This window comes from Musa acuminata, chromosome BXJ1-4 (genome assembly GCF_036884655.1).
Source record: "Musa acuminata AAA Group cultivar baxijiao chromosome BXJ1-4, Cavendish_Baxijiao_AAA, whole genome shotgun sequence".
In the NCBI taxonomy this organism is placed as follows: domain Eukaryota; kingdom Viridiplantae; phylum Streptophyta; class Magnoliopsida; order Zingiberales; family Musaceae; genus Musa; species Musa acuminata.
In genome coordinates, this window is record NC_088330.1 from 35305759 (window position 1) to 35324647 (window position 18889).

The 18889-nt window shown below is 38.5% G+C and overlaps 2 protein-coding genes and 1 long non-coding RNA gene across 5 annotated transcripts; 2 read left to right on the forward strand and 1 right to left on the reverse strand.

Annotated features, from left to right (window-relative positions):
* Positions 1–159: 159 nt before the first annotated feature.
* Positions 160–8313, forward strand: LOC135658874 (bifunctional TH2 protein, mitochondrial-like). Its single transcript, XM_065176240.1, has 7 exons — positions 160–761; positions 1188–1296; positions 4687–4977; positions 5110–5521; positions 5671–5940; positions 7281–7895; positions 7981–8313. Exons 1-6 carry the CDS (start codon positions 322–324, stop codon positions 7694–7696), a joined length of 1938 nt encoding a protein of 645 aa, XP_065032312.1. The 5' UTR covers positions 160–321; the 3' UTR covers positions 7697–7895; positions 7981–8313.
* A 1344-nt stretch (positions 8314–9657) lies between these two features.
* Positions 9658–11877, reverse strand: LOC135672560 (uncharacterized). The gene is made up of 3 exons (XR_010513012.1): positions 11744–11877; positions 11498–11648; positions 9658–9821 (listed from the first exon to the last, which is right to left on the reverse strand). It is a non-coding gene; the product is annotated as an uncharacterized LOC135672560 (long non-coding RNA).
* An 885-nt stretch (positions 11878–12762) lies between these two features.
* Positions 12763–17674, forward strand: LOC103998847 (uncharacterized). Of its 3 annotated transcripts, XM_009420714.3 has the most exons (7): positions 12763–13039; positions 14007–14117; positions 14324–14394; positions 14492–15605; positions 15672–16306; positions 16594–16747; positions 16828–17674. In XM_009420714.3, exons 2-7 carry the CDS (start codon positions 14036–14038, stop codon positions 17472–17474), a joined length of 2703 nt encoding a protein of 900 aa, XP_009418989.2. In that variant the 5' UTR covers positions 12763–13039; positions 14007–14035; the 3' UTR covers positions 17475–17674. The 3 variants fall into 3 exon arrangements, with proteins under 3 accessions (XP_009418989.2, XP_009418765.2, XP_009418843.2); XM_009420490.3 differs by having other exon boundaries at positions 14492–16306; XM_009420568.3 differs by having other exon boundaries at positions 12763–12955; positions 14492–16306.
* Positions 17675–18889: the final 1215 nt, after the last annotated feature.

Here is an 18889-nt window from a genome sequence, read left to right on the forward strand (position 1 = left end):
GAACGCCCATAAGGAATGTCTGGTGATTCGTGCAATTGATCGGAACGGCGTTTGCATGGGCCCACGGCCCAAAAGCTGCGACTACTGATCCGGCCCAATACGTAACGTGTCCATCTCACGATGATGGTGGTGATGACGTGAGACAAGACATATATGTTCGGAGGTTGACGCAGCGGATCTGCACTGCAAGCGACTCACGAGACGGACCGACGGCCGGCCGCCGGCACTCCCCCCACCACCCTCTTCCACTTCCACGCATATAAGTAATCCAAATCCTTCCCAAACCTCCCCATCCCACCATTTCTTCTTCGTCCGCCGTTGATGCGATCCCTCTCCCCCTTCCTCCTCCTCCTCCGAATCCATAACCGCGTCCCCTTCTCTTCCTTGCCCTCGCCTTCGATCCGCTCCCGATTTCGTCCCTCGAAGCGATATTTATCGGATCTCGGCTTCTCTGAGAAGCTTCCTTCGGTCGCCGCCGCTGATCGGAGGGGTTCGCCTTCGAGATCGACCTCCCTTGCTCGCTGCGCCGCGGATCCTTCGTCCCCCACGGTTGGTGCAGGCATGGAGATGGTGGCGAAGGCGGCGGCGGCCTCTGGAGAAGGCTCCGTGGCCAGGCGGTTCTGGATCGGCTCCTGGAAGGAGGCCCTGTTTGCGTCGTATACCCCCTTCGTGGTGTGCCTCGCCGCGGGGAAGCTGAACATGGACACCTTCCGCAACTACATTGCCCAGGACGTGTACTTCCTCAGGGCGTTCGCTCAAGCGTGAGTAGTACAGCTCTTGGCTCCCTGAGCTTCGATGTCGGTGGTTACTGATTGGGCTTGTGAATTAGGGTTTAGGATTTATAAACTATTTTTGCGACTTCTTGGATCTTGAGCTATTTACGGTTCGGTCCTTGAATAATTCCACGTCCTCAAGGTGTTTGCTCAAGCGTGATCAGTCCTGCTCGGCCAGAAACCTTAACGTTTGGTGGTTCTTGGTTGTCCAGTGGGTTGGGGTTTATGATTCTTTTTAAGCATTCCATTTTACTTGTTCTTGTATTGAATTCTGCTAGGGTCGATACGATTTTGCTAGTTGCAGATAGTTGGATCCTAGCTTTCTTGTTGTTCCTGTGGTGGGATATTTTGAGCTGTCCATCCTTTTCATTCCTGAATGGTGATAAAACATTCTTTGTTTTTGATAAATTTTAGCTATGAGATGGCAGAAGAATTTGCTGATGATGATGAAACCAAGGCTGCAATCACTGAGCTGAGGAAAGCTGTTCTTGATGAGCTTAAAATGCATGATTCAGTCGTCCAAGTAAGGTTTCGATCATTCTCTCTGATCACATCAAATTCTCAGCCCATTCTTTCTCTTTTATTATGTAGGATTTATCTTTGATTGCATATGCAGCTCGTTCACTGGATCTTGGCAACTTCTAACATATATATTTATCAAATTAGGATTTTATATTAGAACACTGTATTGTAATTTGTTCCATTGGGCTTTACAATGGTTTTACTTGTGGATCTTTTACATATTTTATTGGCTATTCTTGATGTAGGACAAGCTACTCAGACACCAAATATGTAAAACAAGTAGTGGGATATTTTTATTATAGGGGAATTGAAAGAGAGAGAGAAAGAGGAAAATAAAGATAATAGTGTAAAAAAGAGATAACTAATAGAGTTGCTCTAGCTCAATAGGAGAAACTCCTAGAGATTAAGGATTTATGTCATCAGAAAAATCAATGTGGCCTCACATTATTTACATATATTATGAGAAAACAGACTCTCCTTCATTTGTTTTTCTCTCTGATCTTCAATTACAATTCTGTCCCTTTTTATAAATCCCAAGTACAAGAAAAAAGGAAAATATAGAATTTTGTAACAATTGCAAATAAATCTAATAAAATAAATCATCAACTCCTTTGATTTGGAATATAATCTTTCCTTTTGATGATATTCTTTATTGATAGCCGTAAACATTTATAATCTTCAATATCAAAATATGAGTTCTCCCTCTTTTCTTGGCTAAATTAAAGGCTTTGATACTAAAACTGATGCTGGATGAGTTTTGATACTATACATGTAGTGGACCTTTTCTATAATATGGGGATGGAAAGAGAGAGAGGAAGAGGAAGATAATAAAAAAAGATAATAGGATAAGGAAGGGATAACTGTCAAACTTGTTGTGGCTCAAGGAGAATTTCCCATGATAAAAGCCTTGCATTTTCGCTTGTTTGATAATTTCGTACGAAAAATAAATTTCTCATACCACTCACAAATTATATGGGAAAGCATACTTTAGTATATCCCATTTCGCTTTGATTTTCCATTATTATTCATGTCCCTTTTTATACACCCCAAATACAAGAAAAAAAAATAAAATACAAAAATAAAGAGTGATTATTATACATCATCAAACAAGTCATCTTTTTTTTTTTCCGTTTCGAAGAAGACAACATTCCATACTTGATTTGGAAAATAATCTTCCCTTTTGATAACATTCTTAATTGATATTCTCTCTTGTAGAATAGAGAACTTTCTTGCAAGGATGAAATCTTCAATTAAAATTAAAACTTTGTTATTTTTCATTTTTTCTGCATTTGCTTTATTTTTCTAATTTAGAAAGTGAAATGGAAATATGAAAAATGTTGTCAAGTGACAACTTATGGCATTTGCAGAATACTATTGAACTAATAAATTTTATTCAAATAAGAAATAATTAAAATGTGTCCATGTTGATTCTGGTTTTTCCTATGAAATTGTTTTGATTTATAAATAATTTTGTGCTTAAACTGCAATAAATAGTTTGATGTTGCACTTTAATGTGTTTTGCTTTTATTTATACTATTCTGATGTTTATTTGGCTCTTCTTGTTTTTCCTAGTATTTCTTTTGAATATGAAAAGGATTTTCTGCTTAAAGTACATGATACTTTTAAATAGTTTTAGATTTTTATTTCTAGGGTTTCTTCTGTGTTAAATTGTTGATATATAGCTTGACTGTTATGTTAGATTCAGCAATTTATACTAAAAGAGATATCATGGTTCCTTTTGGTTGTATGATTGATTTCTTAAATTTTATTAATATCAATTTACTTTGAATTTTATATTGTCCGTTTTATTATTATCATATACTTCAATTTGAGGAATTTGCATCTGATGATCGCACTAGTGTGATCTTCCACTTGTCACTTCTCTACATGCCATTGTCAGGAACTTAGTTCTACCATGAAAAGCATGCTATTAGCATACGTGTGTGCATGCACACGTGTGCACACACATGCACACACATATATATTCCCTAAGGCTCCCTTTTCATTTTTCCCAAAAGACATGACCTATTTTGATTTTTCCCAAATGATACCCCATAATTCGAATAATGCCCAAAATACCTCTCACCAACCCTAATGATACATTTTACGCTAGTTTTTTTCACCAATTTTGAACCATTACAGTGTTTTCATCTGGCTCATTTATAGTGTTTTTTCAATAGTGTTATAGTAATTTTATTGAGATATTGAAAACACTGTAAGCTATTGAAAAATACTGTAAGTGATGTCATATTATGTCTCGTTGGTTGTCATTGCTTGTAGATCATCACAATACCATATTTTTAGGCTTGCAGTTGGTTTGGTTGAAGTTAGGAGTTCATTTGGATCATTTATAGTGTTTTCATATGGCCTCTACATTGTTTTTGTTGTGCTGGTCAAAACACTATAATAGATTAATTTTGTATCCTTATTTGGGTGATGTTGTTCCTATAGCAAATATCTATTTGAATCCTAATATGATATATCAAATAATTTCTAGTATGTTTTGATTCCATTTGGTTCATTTATAGTGGTTTTTAATAATGTTATAGTGTTTTTATTGAAGAATTGAAAACACTGCAAAGCACTAAAGTTATTGAAAAACACTATAACATTATATTGTGTCTCTTTGGTTGTCATTGTTCATAGACCATTACGGTATCAAAATTTTAAATTTGAAGTTGGTTTGGAATCTGGATGAGGTTATGACACTATTTGTATCATTTATAGTGTTTTCAACTGGACTCTCTATTGTTTTTGTTATGGTTGTCAAAACATTGTAACATGTCAGGCTAAAACACTATAACAAGCGGGAGAAATACCGTTGGGGTTGGTAAGGGTTAGAGGGGGAACCTTTGGGTAAAAAATGAAAAAGGGCGACATTTTAAAGAAAACCATCCATATGTGTGTGTATGTGCGTGTTTGTGTTCAATATCTAAAGCTGATGTTGGAGGTTTTGTGCTTTCTTTCAATTATTCATTGGATGCTTTTCAGTGCTTTATGCTCTCTTCTATTTGGTATTTTCTCTTATAAGGATTGTATTTTTGAAAACATAGTTGGATATTATAAAGCAGATTGGGTAATTGACAATGCAATCACGTTTTCATATTTTACACCTGTACCATGCTTTGAGGTCACTAAGATTTACTCGTCTTGATACCTTTTTTTATTTACTGCCTGTCACCCAAAGATGGTATAAGATCTATATAGCTGATCACAAATTATGATCCTATTTTTCTTGTAGCTAAATAGAACTTAAATGGTTGTGCTATTATGATTAGTTTATATTCTCACTCTCTCTTATAGCTGTGAAAAACTGCATTTTTACTGGAATCATACAGGGGTATGTGTAGACCTGTGCATACAAAGTTATCTAAGAGAACCAGTTATGCAGGAATGGGGAATCGACCCCACCAAAGAGATAATTCCCAACCCAGCAACACTAAAGTACACTGAGTTCTTGCTTGCGACTGCTGGTGGGAAAATTGAAGGTGGGAAAGGACATGGGAAAATAGTTACTCCCTTTGAGAAGACAAAAATTGCTGCCTACACAGTTGGTGCTATGACCCCTTGCATGAGGCTTTATGCATTCTTGGGCAAAGAGCTTCAGTTGCATTTGCAATATGAGGGAAATGGTCATCCATACAAGAAGTGGATTGACACTTACTCCTCTGCAGGTTTTGAGGTATCTTGATGTCTAAAAGCAATCGACGGCTGTTTGTCCTGTTCATCTGTAGTTCAATTTATTGAACTAAGTACAGACAAATTCAACTTTGTTTATAGTTAGTTGCCATTTTTTCTCTTTTATGCCATGCAGGCATCTGCCGTTCAAATAGAAGACTTGCTTGACAAACTGAGTGTTTCATTGACTGGCGAGGAGCTTGAAATAATAGAAAAGCTTTGGTGCCATGCTATGAAACTTGAAATTGAATTCTTCAATGCTCAGCCAATTGTCCAACCGGTGGTTGTTCCATTAACAAAACTGCATGATCCGACAAATCATCTGGTTATTTTTTCTGATTTTGACTTGACTTGCACTGTGCTCGACTCCTCTGCCTTACTAGCTGAGATTGCAATCTTAACCGCATCCAAGCCTGGTCAGAGTGGGACTGATACTTTGAGTGTTCAAAGGTCACCTTCAGATGTGAGGAACTCCTGGGATGTTCTTTCTAAGCAGTATACTGAGGAGTATGAGCAATGTATCGAAAGCTTACTTCCACCAGAGCAAGGTAACTTGATCACAAGTTTTACTTCTAACAAGTTCAGTAGTTAAGATGATCAGATAACAGCATGTTTTTTATTTTTTTGTTGGAGATAATATTTAAGCACACTGTATTTGTTAATTCTTACACGCCTTTAATTACTTGTTCATGTGCAGCAAAGATATTTGATAATGAAAGCCTTTACAAAAGCCTTGAGCAGTTCTCCAATTTTGAAAAACAAGCAAATTCTAGGGTCATAGAGTCAGGATTGCTGAAGGGAATGAATTTAGAAGATATCAAGAGAACTGGGGAGTGTTTGACCCTCCAAGATGGCTGTAAAGAATTTTTTCAGAATGTTGTAAAGATAAAACAAAAACTTAATGCCGAGTTCCACATACTGTCATATTGTTGGTGCGCAGACCTTATAAGATCAGCTTTTTCTTCAGGTACTTCCTTTCCTTGATTTTCTCTTGTGATTTGTTTTGTTTTCCACTTGTAGAGGCAAATTGTGGTGGTACACATGAATACGGAAGATGTAGCTAATCGAGTCACGGCCACATACCGGTTAGAAAAAGAAACTCCTTAATTTCCCATACATGTGAGGATATATGTACAAAGTTCCTATTCATCTCATTACATACACTTATTTAGTGGACAACTCTTATTAGCTTATCTATTGCATAACCGAAGCCAACTGAAAATATATTTACTTCACACATTAGCTTTTGTTAGATCTTTCCCTTTTAATTTTTTACATAACTTACAAATGTCTATCTATTTTTTACTGTCTTGCCCTGTTTCTTAAATATTTGTATCAAAATGCTTATCTTCATTCATGGGACGATCATTTATTTGTTATTCTTGTGTTATAAAAATTGTTAATCATTTCTATATTATTGAGCAGGAAAGAGAAAAGTTTTTATATTTTCCCAATTGGAACTTCAAAAAATGTTGTCCATAGATCCTCTGCTGAACTCTTATTTTCACAAGCACTTCCATGTTTTAATAAAGATGTCACAGAGTTAAGAGTTTCATATCCGATAGTTTACCTCATTTGTTGTGAAAATTTTCAAAATAATAATTACTAGTTTTATTGGCATTATTCTGTTCACCTTCATCCCATCCTCAGGTACTTTGACTTTTATATGAAGTTACCAAAATCTCTTCTCTTATTCCCTTACTTCAGCAGGCTTCTATATGTGTATCCTAGGTATCTTTTATCCCTAATCTACTATGAGGAGGATCATGTTATGTAACAGTGTCCAAATGAGATGCTTTCTTTGTTTCCTTTAAAGTTTATTTGTGTTTTCCACTCATCATTTATATTTCTGCAAAGTTTAAAATAATATTTTTGTGCCAATAGTTGCTTGCTTGGAATTTATTACAACATCACTTAGTCACCTGACTTAATGGGAAAGGTATTTATTATATTCCTATAATGCACAATCACATATTTATCTTAAGCTAGAAAGTTTTTCAACTTTTTTTTCTAAATTGGTCAACAAAGAGACAAAAGATTGGAATGATTTGTGTATTAGAGTTTGAGTTCCAAGATGTCATCTGCCTTTCTGATATATCATTAAAAGATTGAGGCAGGTCACCGTTCTCTCAGAAATGGATTATTTTAGCATGTCTCACAGTTTGACTTGTCATTAATTGTGGTTTTTGTTGATAGTATTGAACTTATTATTCTGTACAAGGTTATTAGGCAACACAACATTATTATGGTTATTTTTCTCCATGATGCTCTAGCAAAGCCATCTGAATCTGTGCTCAATTTGTTCAGTTGGTTGTCTAAATGAGTTGGGCATACACTCGAATGAGTTCAACTACGATGGATCTGTTTCAACGGGTGAAATTCTCAGAATGATGGAGTCTCCCTTGGACAAGGTTAAGACATTCAAAAGCATCATAGCCAACCTTGCCAGTGAAGAAAAGCATTTGTCTGTCTACATTGGGGATTCAGTTGGTGATTTGCTTTGCTTGCTGGAAGCAGATGTTGGTATCGTCATAGGATCAAGCTTAAGCTTGAGGAGAGTTGGGGAGCAATTTGGTGTGTCTTTCGTTCCGCTCTACTCTGGTTCGATAAAGAAACAACGGGAAGTTATAGAGGATGCTAATGTCTGGAAGGGAGGGTTGTCTGGTGTTGTCTACACAGCGTCTAGCTGGACAGATATACATGCTTTTCTTTTGGGGGCATAGCTCTCTCTCTCTCTCTCTCTTAGACTGCTTTTCTTCTTTGTTGCTTTTAAGAAATGGTACAAGAACTTGACGAAGTATTTGTAAGTCAATTAATTCGTGGCTAGTTTTGTGAAGCCACAGTCGAGTAGTTTTACATAATTTCCTCCACATTTGCATTGATCCAAAGGGGAGTAGCCATCGGCCTTGCATTGGTTCTCAGGTACTTTGATTTCCGACACATCTTTTCTCTATCCTATATACATATATAAGTAACTAATGAAGGTTTTTGCTATCCATAATTGTAGGACTGGTGACAATTTGGATCAGGTGACAAATAAATAGCCAAGGTTCAGATTTTACATGTATTTGTTTGTAATATTTTGGGCAATAAGAAAAGATGTTACACAGCATTTTGTAGGCCATTTAACTTGATATATGTACCGACCTTTAGCATAAGGTTTGAGCCACAATATTTGGGTTAAATAAGGTTTGAGCCACTGTATTTTGGTTAAAGCCTGCCTCCTTTATGACAATGTGCCAAGCTGCAAAAGTTCTCATTGCATTTTGTAATTACTTATCTTTTGTAAATTCCGTTGACAATGCTATAAAGTTTAGAAAGAAAAGAAACTACATTTTCATGTTTTTTTTCTCACTGGTGAAAGATGTTTATCCTTTGCAATTGTTTTTGCGCTTCTCCGAGTGTTATTCCGCGCACACTTTTTTTTTTTGTTTTTCTTGTTTTTTTTAATCTTTATGTTTCTGCACCGTCACAATGTCCGAGTTTCTAATGGTTCGCAGTCAATTGTAATTTTCTATTTGTGTCGTATGATTGGCTTGATGCAAATTCATTTCGCTATATGTATACTGCAAGCATACCTCAATCGAACTGTCATATCACTTGATTCTCTCGACCCATTATTCATTTACTCGGTCTCTTATTACATATATATATATATATATATATATATATATAAACTTACCTCCTGCAATTAAAATATAGAAGGTTTAAAAAAAAATCAAAACCATGCGAAATGCGGTGACCCGAACTTTCGGTGAAGTTACCACATCCTTTCATCCGAGGAAGACCCCGCAAAAATAATTAAATCCATGCAAAACCATTCGACGTCAGTCTACTTACGCTCAATCGCGGTGAAGACTATGCCACGTGGGAGCTACGAGGACTTCGTACCATTTTGCTGTGCGGTGACAAGACTCTTGCCGGCAACGGGGAAGTACATGATCCACTCGGTGAAGGTACCGCGTGAGTTGGTGGGTCGAAGAGCCGCAAAAAAAATTAAATCCTTCCAAAATCAACTGGTGTTCATCATCTTATGCTTACAACGGTGAGCAGACTCTGGACAATGATGATACCAGGACTCTACGGTAGGTTTACCAACTGCACGTTGAAAATAGTTAAAACAGCGCTTGAAATCATCTAATGCTCAGTAGAGGTGACCAGACTCTGGCCGGCGACGGGGAAGTACATGATCCGCTCGGTGAAGTTATCGCGTGCTTTGGTGGGACAAAGAGGCTCCAAAAAAAATTAAATCCTTCCAAAATCAACTGGTGTTCATCATCTTATGCTCACTAGCGGTGGGCAGACTCTGGACACGGCGATGATACCAAGACTCGACGGTATGCTTACCAACTGCCCGTTCAAAATAGTTAAAACAGCGCTTGAAATCATCTAATTTCCAACGACTTAATTGCCTCACTTTGAGATTAGCAGATATCCATCCTCATGTTAAGAACAGAATCCCCCAGCAAGCTTCATTTTCTTTCTTTTTTTGTTCATTTTAATTTCTCCTATAATTGTTACAAAGTGTAATTTTGTGTAAAGGCTTTGTATCATTTCTAGTTGTGAAGAGCTGAACTGTGTTTCGCAGTTAAAAGTTCATTTGATAAACTTCATGCTTTCTACATGTACAGGTTTTCTCTTTCTTGGATTGTTTACATGCTGGTGAGATCTCACAAGGCCATGATGAAAAATAAAGTTGTTCTTGCATCACATAAGACTAATTAGAGGAAAAATAATCAGCCTTCTAAAATGAAGGTTGCATGAATCTGTGCTTCTCAACTGAATCAGTCAATGAGTGATGTTCAGTAATGAGTTTCTAAGATTCTGTGCTGACATTTACTTTGAGACCTGAAATGTACAAAGAGAACAACAATGGAAGGGTTTTAGAAGAAGTAAAAAACCTGTGTAAGAAAAAGGAAAACCAAAACTAAGAAAGAAATAGAAGATTGAACCCAAAAAAAATACATAAAAGAAATCAAAGAAATAGACTATATTCCCATCCAAACTATAACACTTGAGGAGCTCAGAGCAATTGTGTAAAGAGTTTCCAAAGATCTAACCACTCCTTTCCCTCTATGGGAACCGGCACTGGCACTGGCACCGGCACCGACCATAACTCTTCCCAACAACTTACCATCTCCTTATCCAGCCTCTCTCCACTAATGCGATCTAGCATCTGAATAACTTGCGAACACCAAACAGACTATAGAAGAAGATTAATTCGGATCTTGAATATATCACATTGAAAGAACAGTTGATCTCTGCATTCATCATATCTTGACAAATTATGTGAACAAGCCGCAGACAAAGTCCTTTGGTTCTATACATGCCTTCTGTCTGATGTCAGTATACAGAACTAGAGATGATGAACTAATGCATGTTTCATCAGTCCACAGAACTCTGTAACCAGCATCTGAATTAAATCCTAACAGTTTACAAAAGACTCTAACTCTATGAGTTTAAGCATAATTCGCAAACTCCAAATCCTGTGAAATTTAATCATCTCTTACGAAAAATTTTCCAAGGCAATAGATCCATCCATTATGCTTAAAAGTTTGAGTCATGCAAGCTGTGATTCCCAAATCAAATCCATTTTCTATCTCCTAATTTAGAACTCACTCCATTGCAGAATGTCTCATCTACACTAAATTCCTTCCCATGATTACAATGGAACAGTCTCTCTTCTGTCCACTAACCAGTTCATCAAACACTAATTTTTCTTCCTTGAGATTCCACACCATAAAAATAAAGTTCATTATTGCTTTGTCCATTCTATTCAAAAACAATATAAGCACCTCAAAAACCACCATGGCACCAAGAAATGAATACATCCAGGTTACCAAATCTAAAAGATTTTAGATGGCTTCTTAGCTATAAAGGCAGACTTATGAATTTTATAGGTAAAACACCTTACATCCTTAATTTGTTTACATTAACCTGGCTTTCATCAGAACCACCCACAGCCCACCATAATCAAGCTCTGCTTATTGAAGTTAATATTCTACACCAATTTCACATGTATTCCGCGAAGAAAATCGCATAGCTAATTGATTGGCCACCCATGCTAGAGAGGAAATAAACTCTGTAGTCTTTGGAGGAGGTTTTATCCTTCAGATTTGAATCTTTTAATTCGCTCTGAGGTGAATAAGATTGTTTCATATCGATTTCACTAATAAAGTTTTTTAATTTTTCTTTGGAAAAAAAAAAGATTTTTTATTCCCCAGTAAACATCAACATCACTAGATGATCAAGCCTCAGTAAGACCTTCTTTCCTCCAGTGAAAAGATCAGGAGCCAGTCAATAAATTTTCCCATCTTTCGCATCTTTATTCAGCATCCTACAGATTTATATCAGTGGTTAAGATGAATAAATGGGGGCAAACATGAAACCCTGCCTTAGCCGACTCCTGCAATTAATCCATCCTCCCCACTCTCCATCCAACACCACAGATCACTTTCATTTAACCATGATTTGTCTCAGATTCTACATCTAATCCAAGGAAGTCCAAAGCTTAAAGATTATACCTTTAATCTGCATTCAAAGCAAAGCAGGAGCAGGCTTAATGTCGCGTATTACTCGTTACAATGTGTGTGGTAGTACATCTCTTGGCATCGTAAGGGCGACAAGTTTTGCTGTTGGCAGTACCGATCGACGATTGCCACAAAGATCGAGCCGCTGCGCACCGGACCATCATCAATACGAAACATTAAGAACGAGATAATAAAATCATGGGCAATAAATGGATAGTAAATCTCGTTAGGTACTACAACCTGATGTCGAGCAGGCATAATCAATCGCAGAGACAGATATCGAATCAAGAGGAAACGGAGAACGACATACGTAGCAGCATACCTGATCTGGCGATGGGCTTACGGTTCATCTGTGTCAGGAGGAAGAAAAGAAGGAAGAAGCGAACGAGAATGCACTTCCGGTCACCTCCTGTGAGAATAAGATTACAAGGGTCGGCTGTTGCGGCAGCCTTTTAATCTTTTGGAGTCACTTTGTTGAACTAGCATCAAGCGGGTAAGTCCACCGTCCGTGACCATAACATGAGGGCGAGTCCTCGTACCGCCGGTGAATGCAAGATTACGTGTAGTTCACATTTTGGTGGTGACGCTTTTACATTTTTCCCTGGAGCACTTCATCGACCAACAGCATGCGGTAAGGTGACCGAGGAGTTTCCATACCTCTCTTAACGGTGTTAGTTTGTGCACCGTGGGTTAAACTAAGACTTATCATCATTGACGCTTCAGTAAGGATATAATGTCTGAAGGTGCAATTAAGGAAACGATAAGTCGATCACAAATATCGTAACTATCCAACATTCTTTATTACGAGAATAAATTGTGTCTAATAATGATATCATAATGTCCCAACAATTTATGATCGACTAAGTGGGTTATTTATCGATATTATATGTTTAAAAAATTATTTTTTTATATATTTCTCATTCTATTTTCTATCAAAGGTTAATTGTTTTCCCATTGTTCATAAATAAAAATATTTTTTCTATCCTCCTTATAATTTAGAATATATGTAATTTATCACAAGAATTATGAATCATTCATGGCTTTAATAGTTGACCAAATGTGAATCACATGTAGATATTATTTCTTAAAAACAAGAAACAAAAAAAAAAAAATAAATGCATCATACAAGTGTCCAAATTTAAAGAATATATATATATATATATATATATATATATATATATATATATATATATATATATATATATATATATATATATATATATATATATATATATATATATATATATATCCAGCGCATGATAGCAACCAAAACTAATTTGTATGCCTTTAGCGTCCCCTTCTCTCGCTGCACACCGCGGTTGGGAGTGAAGCCTGTGAGACCGCGTACGAGCAAACACCTGCGGACGCAGAAGCTTAGCCGCGGCGAGGGGGGGCGATCACGCCGGCTCAAGCGGTGGACGGAGGCCTCCGGCGGTCGCGGAGTGGAGTGTGGTTGGTCCTGGGACTCTGAGACCATTCGCAGTGCCCCAGCTTTGTACCCGATCTTTACCCTCGTCGTTCGACCTGGATTCCTTTGTACTGCTCCGTCCTCGCTTTTGTTTTGCTTTCCCCTACATTTCGGACCCCGATCTCGATTCTGAAGCTGGGTGGATCGCGGTCCGTGGGGGAATGCAGCTTTCCGCGGCGGATTTTGGCGTTGGATTTTGTTTCCTGGGCTAAAAAGTTGAGCCTTTTGTGCGATCTTCTCGTGTCTTTTTGTGTTGCCACTGTTCCTCAATAGTTCGGTTGGTTGATTGATGTGCCTCGTAGAACGAGTTTTATGTATGATGATTCTTTTGCTCACTTTTTGGGAAAAGATGTGATTTTTCGTGGTTCTCCGCTTAATAACCTTGGTTTCTTTTGGTTCGGTGAAGATATTGGAGCTCTGTTAGCATTCGACTCGATTTGGACTCGGCTTCTTCTAGTCACTCTCCTGGTGATCTATTCGCTATTTTTTTCTTCTAATTGTCCAATTTGCTCACAAAAATGCCCTTCTTACTGTCAAATTCCAGCAGCCGTGTGGTGTTCTTTGGTTTTGCGTTCTTTCTCTGTGCTTAAAACCTTGCTATTAGTGCTCTCCTGCTTCCTTTTCGTATCTTTCAACCTTATATCCTGCCTTTTGGTTCACAGTTATGCCTTTTCTCCTACCATTCTTCTTCCTGATTTTGTCAGTTGTCTTTCTTTTCTGGCAAAGTTTTGTGCTTTAGGGCTTTTATTGGAGGCCATTTTCGGAGAACATTATTGGAGGGATCTGGACACAAAGTTGTGGTGCTTATTCTTTCAAGCAAAATTTGATTTTTGTTGTTGTTGTTATCGATGATGATATCTTTGGTTGTAAATGCAGAATCAATGCTTTCTTCTCCTGCATTGCTTAAAATGCCTGCTGCTTTTATCTGGTCTTTCCATTTATTTGGTTCCTGATTCTTGTTTCCTTCTCTTAGCCTGGATAGTGGTCCTGGATCTTGGCTAATTTTATATGTGTTCATCCTTGTCTCTATCTCAGGCACCTCAATGAGCGGTTTTCTACTATGAATGGGAAGAATGATTAACACATTTGACTTGAGTGCCGGCATGGATCGATCCAAACTACTTGCCGAGAGACCACAAAGAGATGGTATTTCTTTTACCTGATCAAAATGAGCTATGAGTTCTTGCATCTTCATCGAGGAAGACAGTTCATATCGCATAATGCTTTGTCGTCATCCGTTTACAATGTTTTTGTGTCTTGCACCATTGGCAATGTTGATCCAGGTCTAGTATAGTTGTTCAATATTTCAGCTGCTATTGATATGGAGTAAGTTCATTTCTTGTGTTCTGCAGTGATCAGAAATTGTTCTCATGTGGTAACCAAGCCAATATATCCTGTTGAAATGGAGATAGAAGGAAAACAAGTAAGAAAATCACTCTTGATTATTAACTGTGAAGCCATCCATTTATATCGACTCAAAACAATTCTTTTACTCTAGTCTAATTTGCATCTATCCACAGATAATAAGTGAACAAAGGATCAGTTCCCCAAACAAGAAATCAGGCGGAACAACAATCAAGATGCTTATGGCACAGGAGATCTATGATGATACAGAGTCTAGACACAACCCACCAAGTGTTGTCGCCAGACTGATGGGCCTCGATTCCACACCATTCCAGCAATCAGTCACGGTGGATGGAAAAATAAGAAACAATGACTATTTATGCAATGGTTTGACAGGAGAATTTCAACATCATCAGCAGCAGGAATGTGAGATTAGGTCTTTCTCCCATGAAAAGGACTGTAGAGATGTATATGAAGTGTGGCAACAACCATCCAAGAATATTTTGGTTAAAGAGCAATCTCCACAGAAGGTAAAATATGATGAGAATTCGTATCAAAGGAGAATGACCCTTGTTCAGAAGAAGTTTATGCAAGCAAAACAGTTGGCCACTGATGGAAAGCTTCTTGACTCTAAGGAGTTCCAGGATGCAGTTGAGGTTCTGAATTCTAACAGAGACTTATTTCTCAAATTTCTGGAAAAACCAAACTCACTATTTAAAAAGCATCTCTTCGAGCACCAGAGCTTCCCTTTACCTTCTCCGACTACTAGTGTAACTGTACTGAAACCTTCCAACACCACGGAGAGGAATGGTAACAAAAGCATGGCAAGACAACTGCTAAGAGATTCCGATGGAAGTGTCAGAAAAGTGAATAAGCATTTTTGGAGCTCTAATTTTTCTGGGCCAAAAGGTCAGAACTTTTCCCAACAAACAAGGATAGTTGTTTTGAAGCCTAGCCCTGGAAAGCCCTATAACACAAAGACCAAGCTTTCAAACAATTCACCAACAATGTCGGGTGGGCAAAATTCTACTGGAGCTCTAGCAACTGATGAATTGGTAAGTTCAAGAGAAATATCCAAGGGGATAACTTGTCGGATGGGAGAAAGCCTGAATAACAACATAAGGGATGAACCCTTGTTCTCCTCAACACCATCGAATGGATATATCGGGGATGAGAACTCATTCAACAGGTCAGACGGTGAGGACATAGAAGATGAGGTTGGCAGTCTAAGAGACTCCAAGATTGCAAGTCCAGCCACAGTGTATTCTTGTGATTACATCAATAAAATTGGTAGTCCTTTCTCAGCCTTATCCTTCTCTCGAGCATCTCACTCATCTGAATCATCTGTTTTTACAGAAGCTAAGAAACGGCTTTCAGAGAGGTGGGCTTTGGTGGCATCAAGTGTGAATAGTCAAGAACAGACACAATTAAGAAGAACCTCAAGCACCTTAAGCGAGGTGCTTGCCATTCCTGAGATAAACGGAGAAGGAAGCCAAGAGGACCTTGCTCATTCTAGCAGCAAGCTGTCCAGTGGAGAAGATGACCTGAAAGAAGTAACATTCTCATCCACATTTGAGACAACATATGAAGATGCTAGGGAGACTTCCCATAGGAACTTAACTAGATCAATGTCTGTCCCAACTTCACCTTCAGCTTGTGAAATTGCAGAGTTCAATGGGAAAATCTCTAGTTCCTTGATCGGCAAACTCATTGTTCAGCCAGAGGTTCCCAAGTCAAATAAAAAGAAGTTTTCTTTCAAGAATAAGGTCTCAAAACTTCTCTTCTCTAAAAGCAAGAAATCAAACGGACAGAAGCCGCTTAAATCTCCCTCAGTTGGTGATGACCGAGGACAATGCAGTTGTTCCAATGGTAGTGATGCAAGTAATGATTATTTATTACCATCTGTTAATGATACTCTTTCAGCACGGATTAAGCTAGTTACCACTGATAGAATGAGCCATGGATCAACTGAAGAGACACCATTTCGTAAGGTGATACATTCCGCTCCTGCATTTCTTTCCTATTCTTTTGTTTATTCTTCTCAAGTTTGCTTAGTAAACCTATACATGTTCCTGTTAACTTACAGAAGATTAATAATTAAATTATGGTGCATATGTTATGCATTCTGTTATCTCTCTTTCTGACTCTAGATTTAATTATAATGGTTACAAGCTGGGAATGCATCAACACATTTATATTATGCTTCTCCTTGGACATGTAGCTGCATTGTCAGATCCTTCTCTGCTACTCTTAAAATCATGGTGTAAAAAATCTGCAGGGTGTTCTTTCTCTTGGGATGCCTGGAACATTTGGGAACTTTGTTCAGAGCCAGGACCAGTCCTGCCAAATTTCATTTTCAGAAACACCATTAGTGGATCATGTTAATAATGGTTTGTCGCAGTCCTCTGGAAGTATCATTGCTGAATGTCCGCGTAAGTATCATGTACCAAATTCTACTGATACATTTGAGTTCCCTAACAAAACTATCATGTTTTTTTGCCTTGCCCTTCAGAAGCACTGTCACGGTCTCCGCCGATCGGGTCGGTTGCTCGTTCGTTGTCATGGAGTAGCTCCTACTTGGACATAACATCTGCAACAACCTTAAAGCCATCTGTGAAATTCTCCAAGGCGGACGAAGAACATGAGCAATTTGTTTTCGTTAACAAGCTGATATCATCTGTTGGCATGGACGACAACAAGAGCATGATTTTTGGCGGATGGCATTCGCTCGACAGTCCTCTTAATCCATCTCTACTGTACGAGTCTTTGCAGATAGAAGACGAGGAAGATAAGTGCAGGGAGAGGCAATCGCACTGGAGGCTTCTTTTCGACTTTGTAAATGCAGCATTGTTAGACATCAGCCAATCTATATTATTAACTGCGTGTCCATGGAAAACAGCATGTCATGGGCCTCGGAGAGACGATACGGCTGGCACTTCAGTGGCTGAGGTCTGGTCACTTGTGAGGAACACATTGTCAGGTGACACCAAATCCGGCAATGGTGGCATCGAGGTGGATAGGTTGGTGAAGGAAGAGGTCGGGGGAAGGCAGTGGACGGAATCTAGGTGGTTGGAAGGGTATGAATTGAGTAAGGAGATTAGTGAGAAGGTGTTGGAGGAGTTGGTGGAGGAGGCAGTGTCTGGATTATCTTGTCACTAACCAAGTCAAGGCATTTTTTTGTTGTCCTTGTCTTATTTCCAGGTAGGGTTGTCATTGTCGGTACTATTGTCATTGTTGGTACTATGATGCCTCCTTACGGTGTAATATTGTCACCAAGTTGTAATGTGTGTCTATTATTTGACGGTATGTTAATATATTGTGGAAGGGAAGATATGTACTCTCTCTCTTAAATTGTTCAACGTGATGATTCGATGAATCAGACAACAAACTGAACATTTCAACAAAGTTGAGTTGAAAGTAGTTAGTTAGTTGGATTACGATTTCGATTTCGATTGGAACCAGAGTCAAGATTAGTTAGTTGGTTGCTTGCTCGTGATTAAAAATACTAGCTAAATTCAAATAGTATTTATTCAGGGGAGTACTGGCATTTACAGATGAGGATAAAGAAAGATGGGGATTCCCACGGGATGGTAGTCATTTATAGTTTTGATTATGTTTGGTGCATTGGCATGTGAGGAATATAATGCAGCGTAATGGTGCTCCAGCGCGCAGGGTAGCTTGGCATTCTGCAAGCTTTTAAACAGGGTCTGGGCCAACTTGGCTGACTGCCATTTCTAAGAAGCAATCAAGGCCAATGACTTAGACACCGAAGAGGTTGGTGACATCTGCCACGGAATGCCCCCGACTTGCGAGCAGGCAAAGCGTAACAACTACAGATGGTCCCTCCGGAGCGCTCGCTAAGGTGCCGTTCCATCGAGCAGAGAGACAGGCACAGCCAAGCATGTAATGCTGCTCCAGATGTTAGCTTCGAGACCAAACCTTGAATTGCCGGATGATGGAAGCATCATCACCAGACGGACACACGTACACTGTGACGCCCCCCAGTTAAGCATACCATGATGAAATATAGTTAAAGAGTCGGCAAGATATTGAAGAGCATGTTACCTACAGGCTACTTGCTATGATGCCCCCAGATCCACAATATATGGGTTTCAAGGACTACAATCATACCTGCTCACAGATTGGGAATCATAAGTCCTTGCTCAGGATGAATCACCATTTCTGGTTGACACTCTTTGCCAAAATGAAACTTGTATGAACAAAGATATTAAACTTTGGGTTCGAGTGGAATAGCTCACCAGGCATTAGTTTTTGGACATGAACAACCGCACAAAGCCCGGAATCATTGTTTGAATCTCCTGCAAGGCAAAAAGCTAATACAAGTCAAAAGCTAAGCCTCAAGCTGTACAGCTTCAAAGATGTTATACATGTTAAAATATGAAAGCTCCAATTTTTAACACACTATTCCATCAACACAGTACCTTTTCCGTGGTAGCCACATTGTCATGCGGAAAGCCAGTATAACACCATTCACGAAAATGGGGAGAAATGGAAAGCCATACATGACAACTTGGCATCAAATAAAAAGTGCCCAGACTCACTTTGCATCAAAT

What these genes read in the sequence shown, in the direction of transcription:
- LOC103998847 (XM_009420490.3), top strand. Translation starts at nt 14,036, where the DNA reads ATGGGAAGAATGATTAACACATTTGACTTGAGTGCCGGCATGGATCGA. An exon ending in TGGAGATAGAAGGAAAACAA is followed by an intron (nt 14,395 to 14,491) that starts GTAAGAAAATCA and finishes ATCTATCCACAG; the next exon opens with ATAATAAGTGAACAAAGGAT. An exon ending in TATCATTGCTGAATGTCCGC is followed by an intron (nt 16,748 to 16,827) that starts GTAAGTATCATG and finishes CTTGCCCTTCAG; the next exon opens with AAGCACTGTCACGGTCTCCG.
- LOC135658874 (XM_065176240.1), top strand. Translation starts at nt 322, where the DNA reads ATGCGATCCCTCTCCCCCTTCCTCCTCCTCCTCCGAATCCATAACCGC. An exon ending in CTCAGGGCGTTCGCTCAAGC is followed by an intron (nt 762 to 1,187) that starts GTGAGTAGTACA and finishes GATAAATTTTAG; the next exon opens with CTATGAGATGGCAGAAGAAT. An exon ending in ACTCCTCTGCAGGTTTTGAG is followed by an intron (nt 4,978 to 5,109) that starts GTATCTTGATGT and finishes TATGCCATGCAG; the next exon opens with GCATCTGCCGTTCAAATAGA.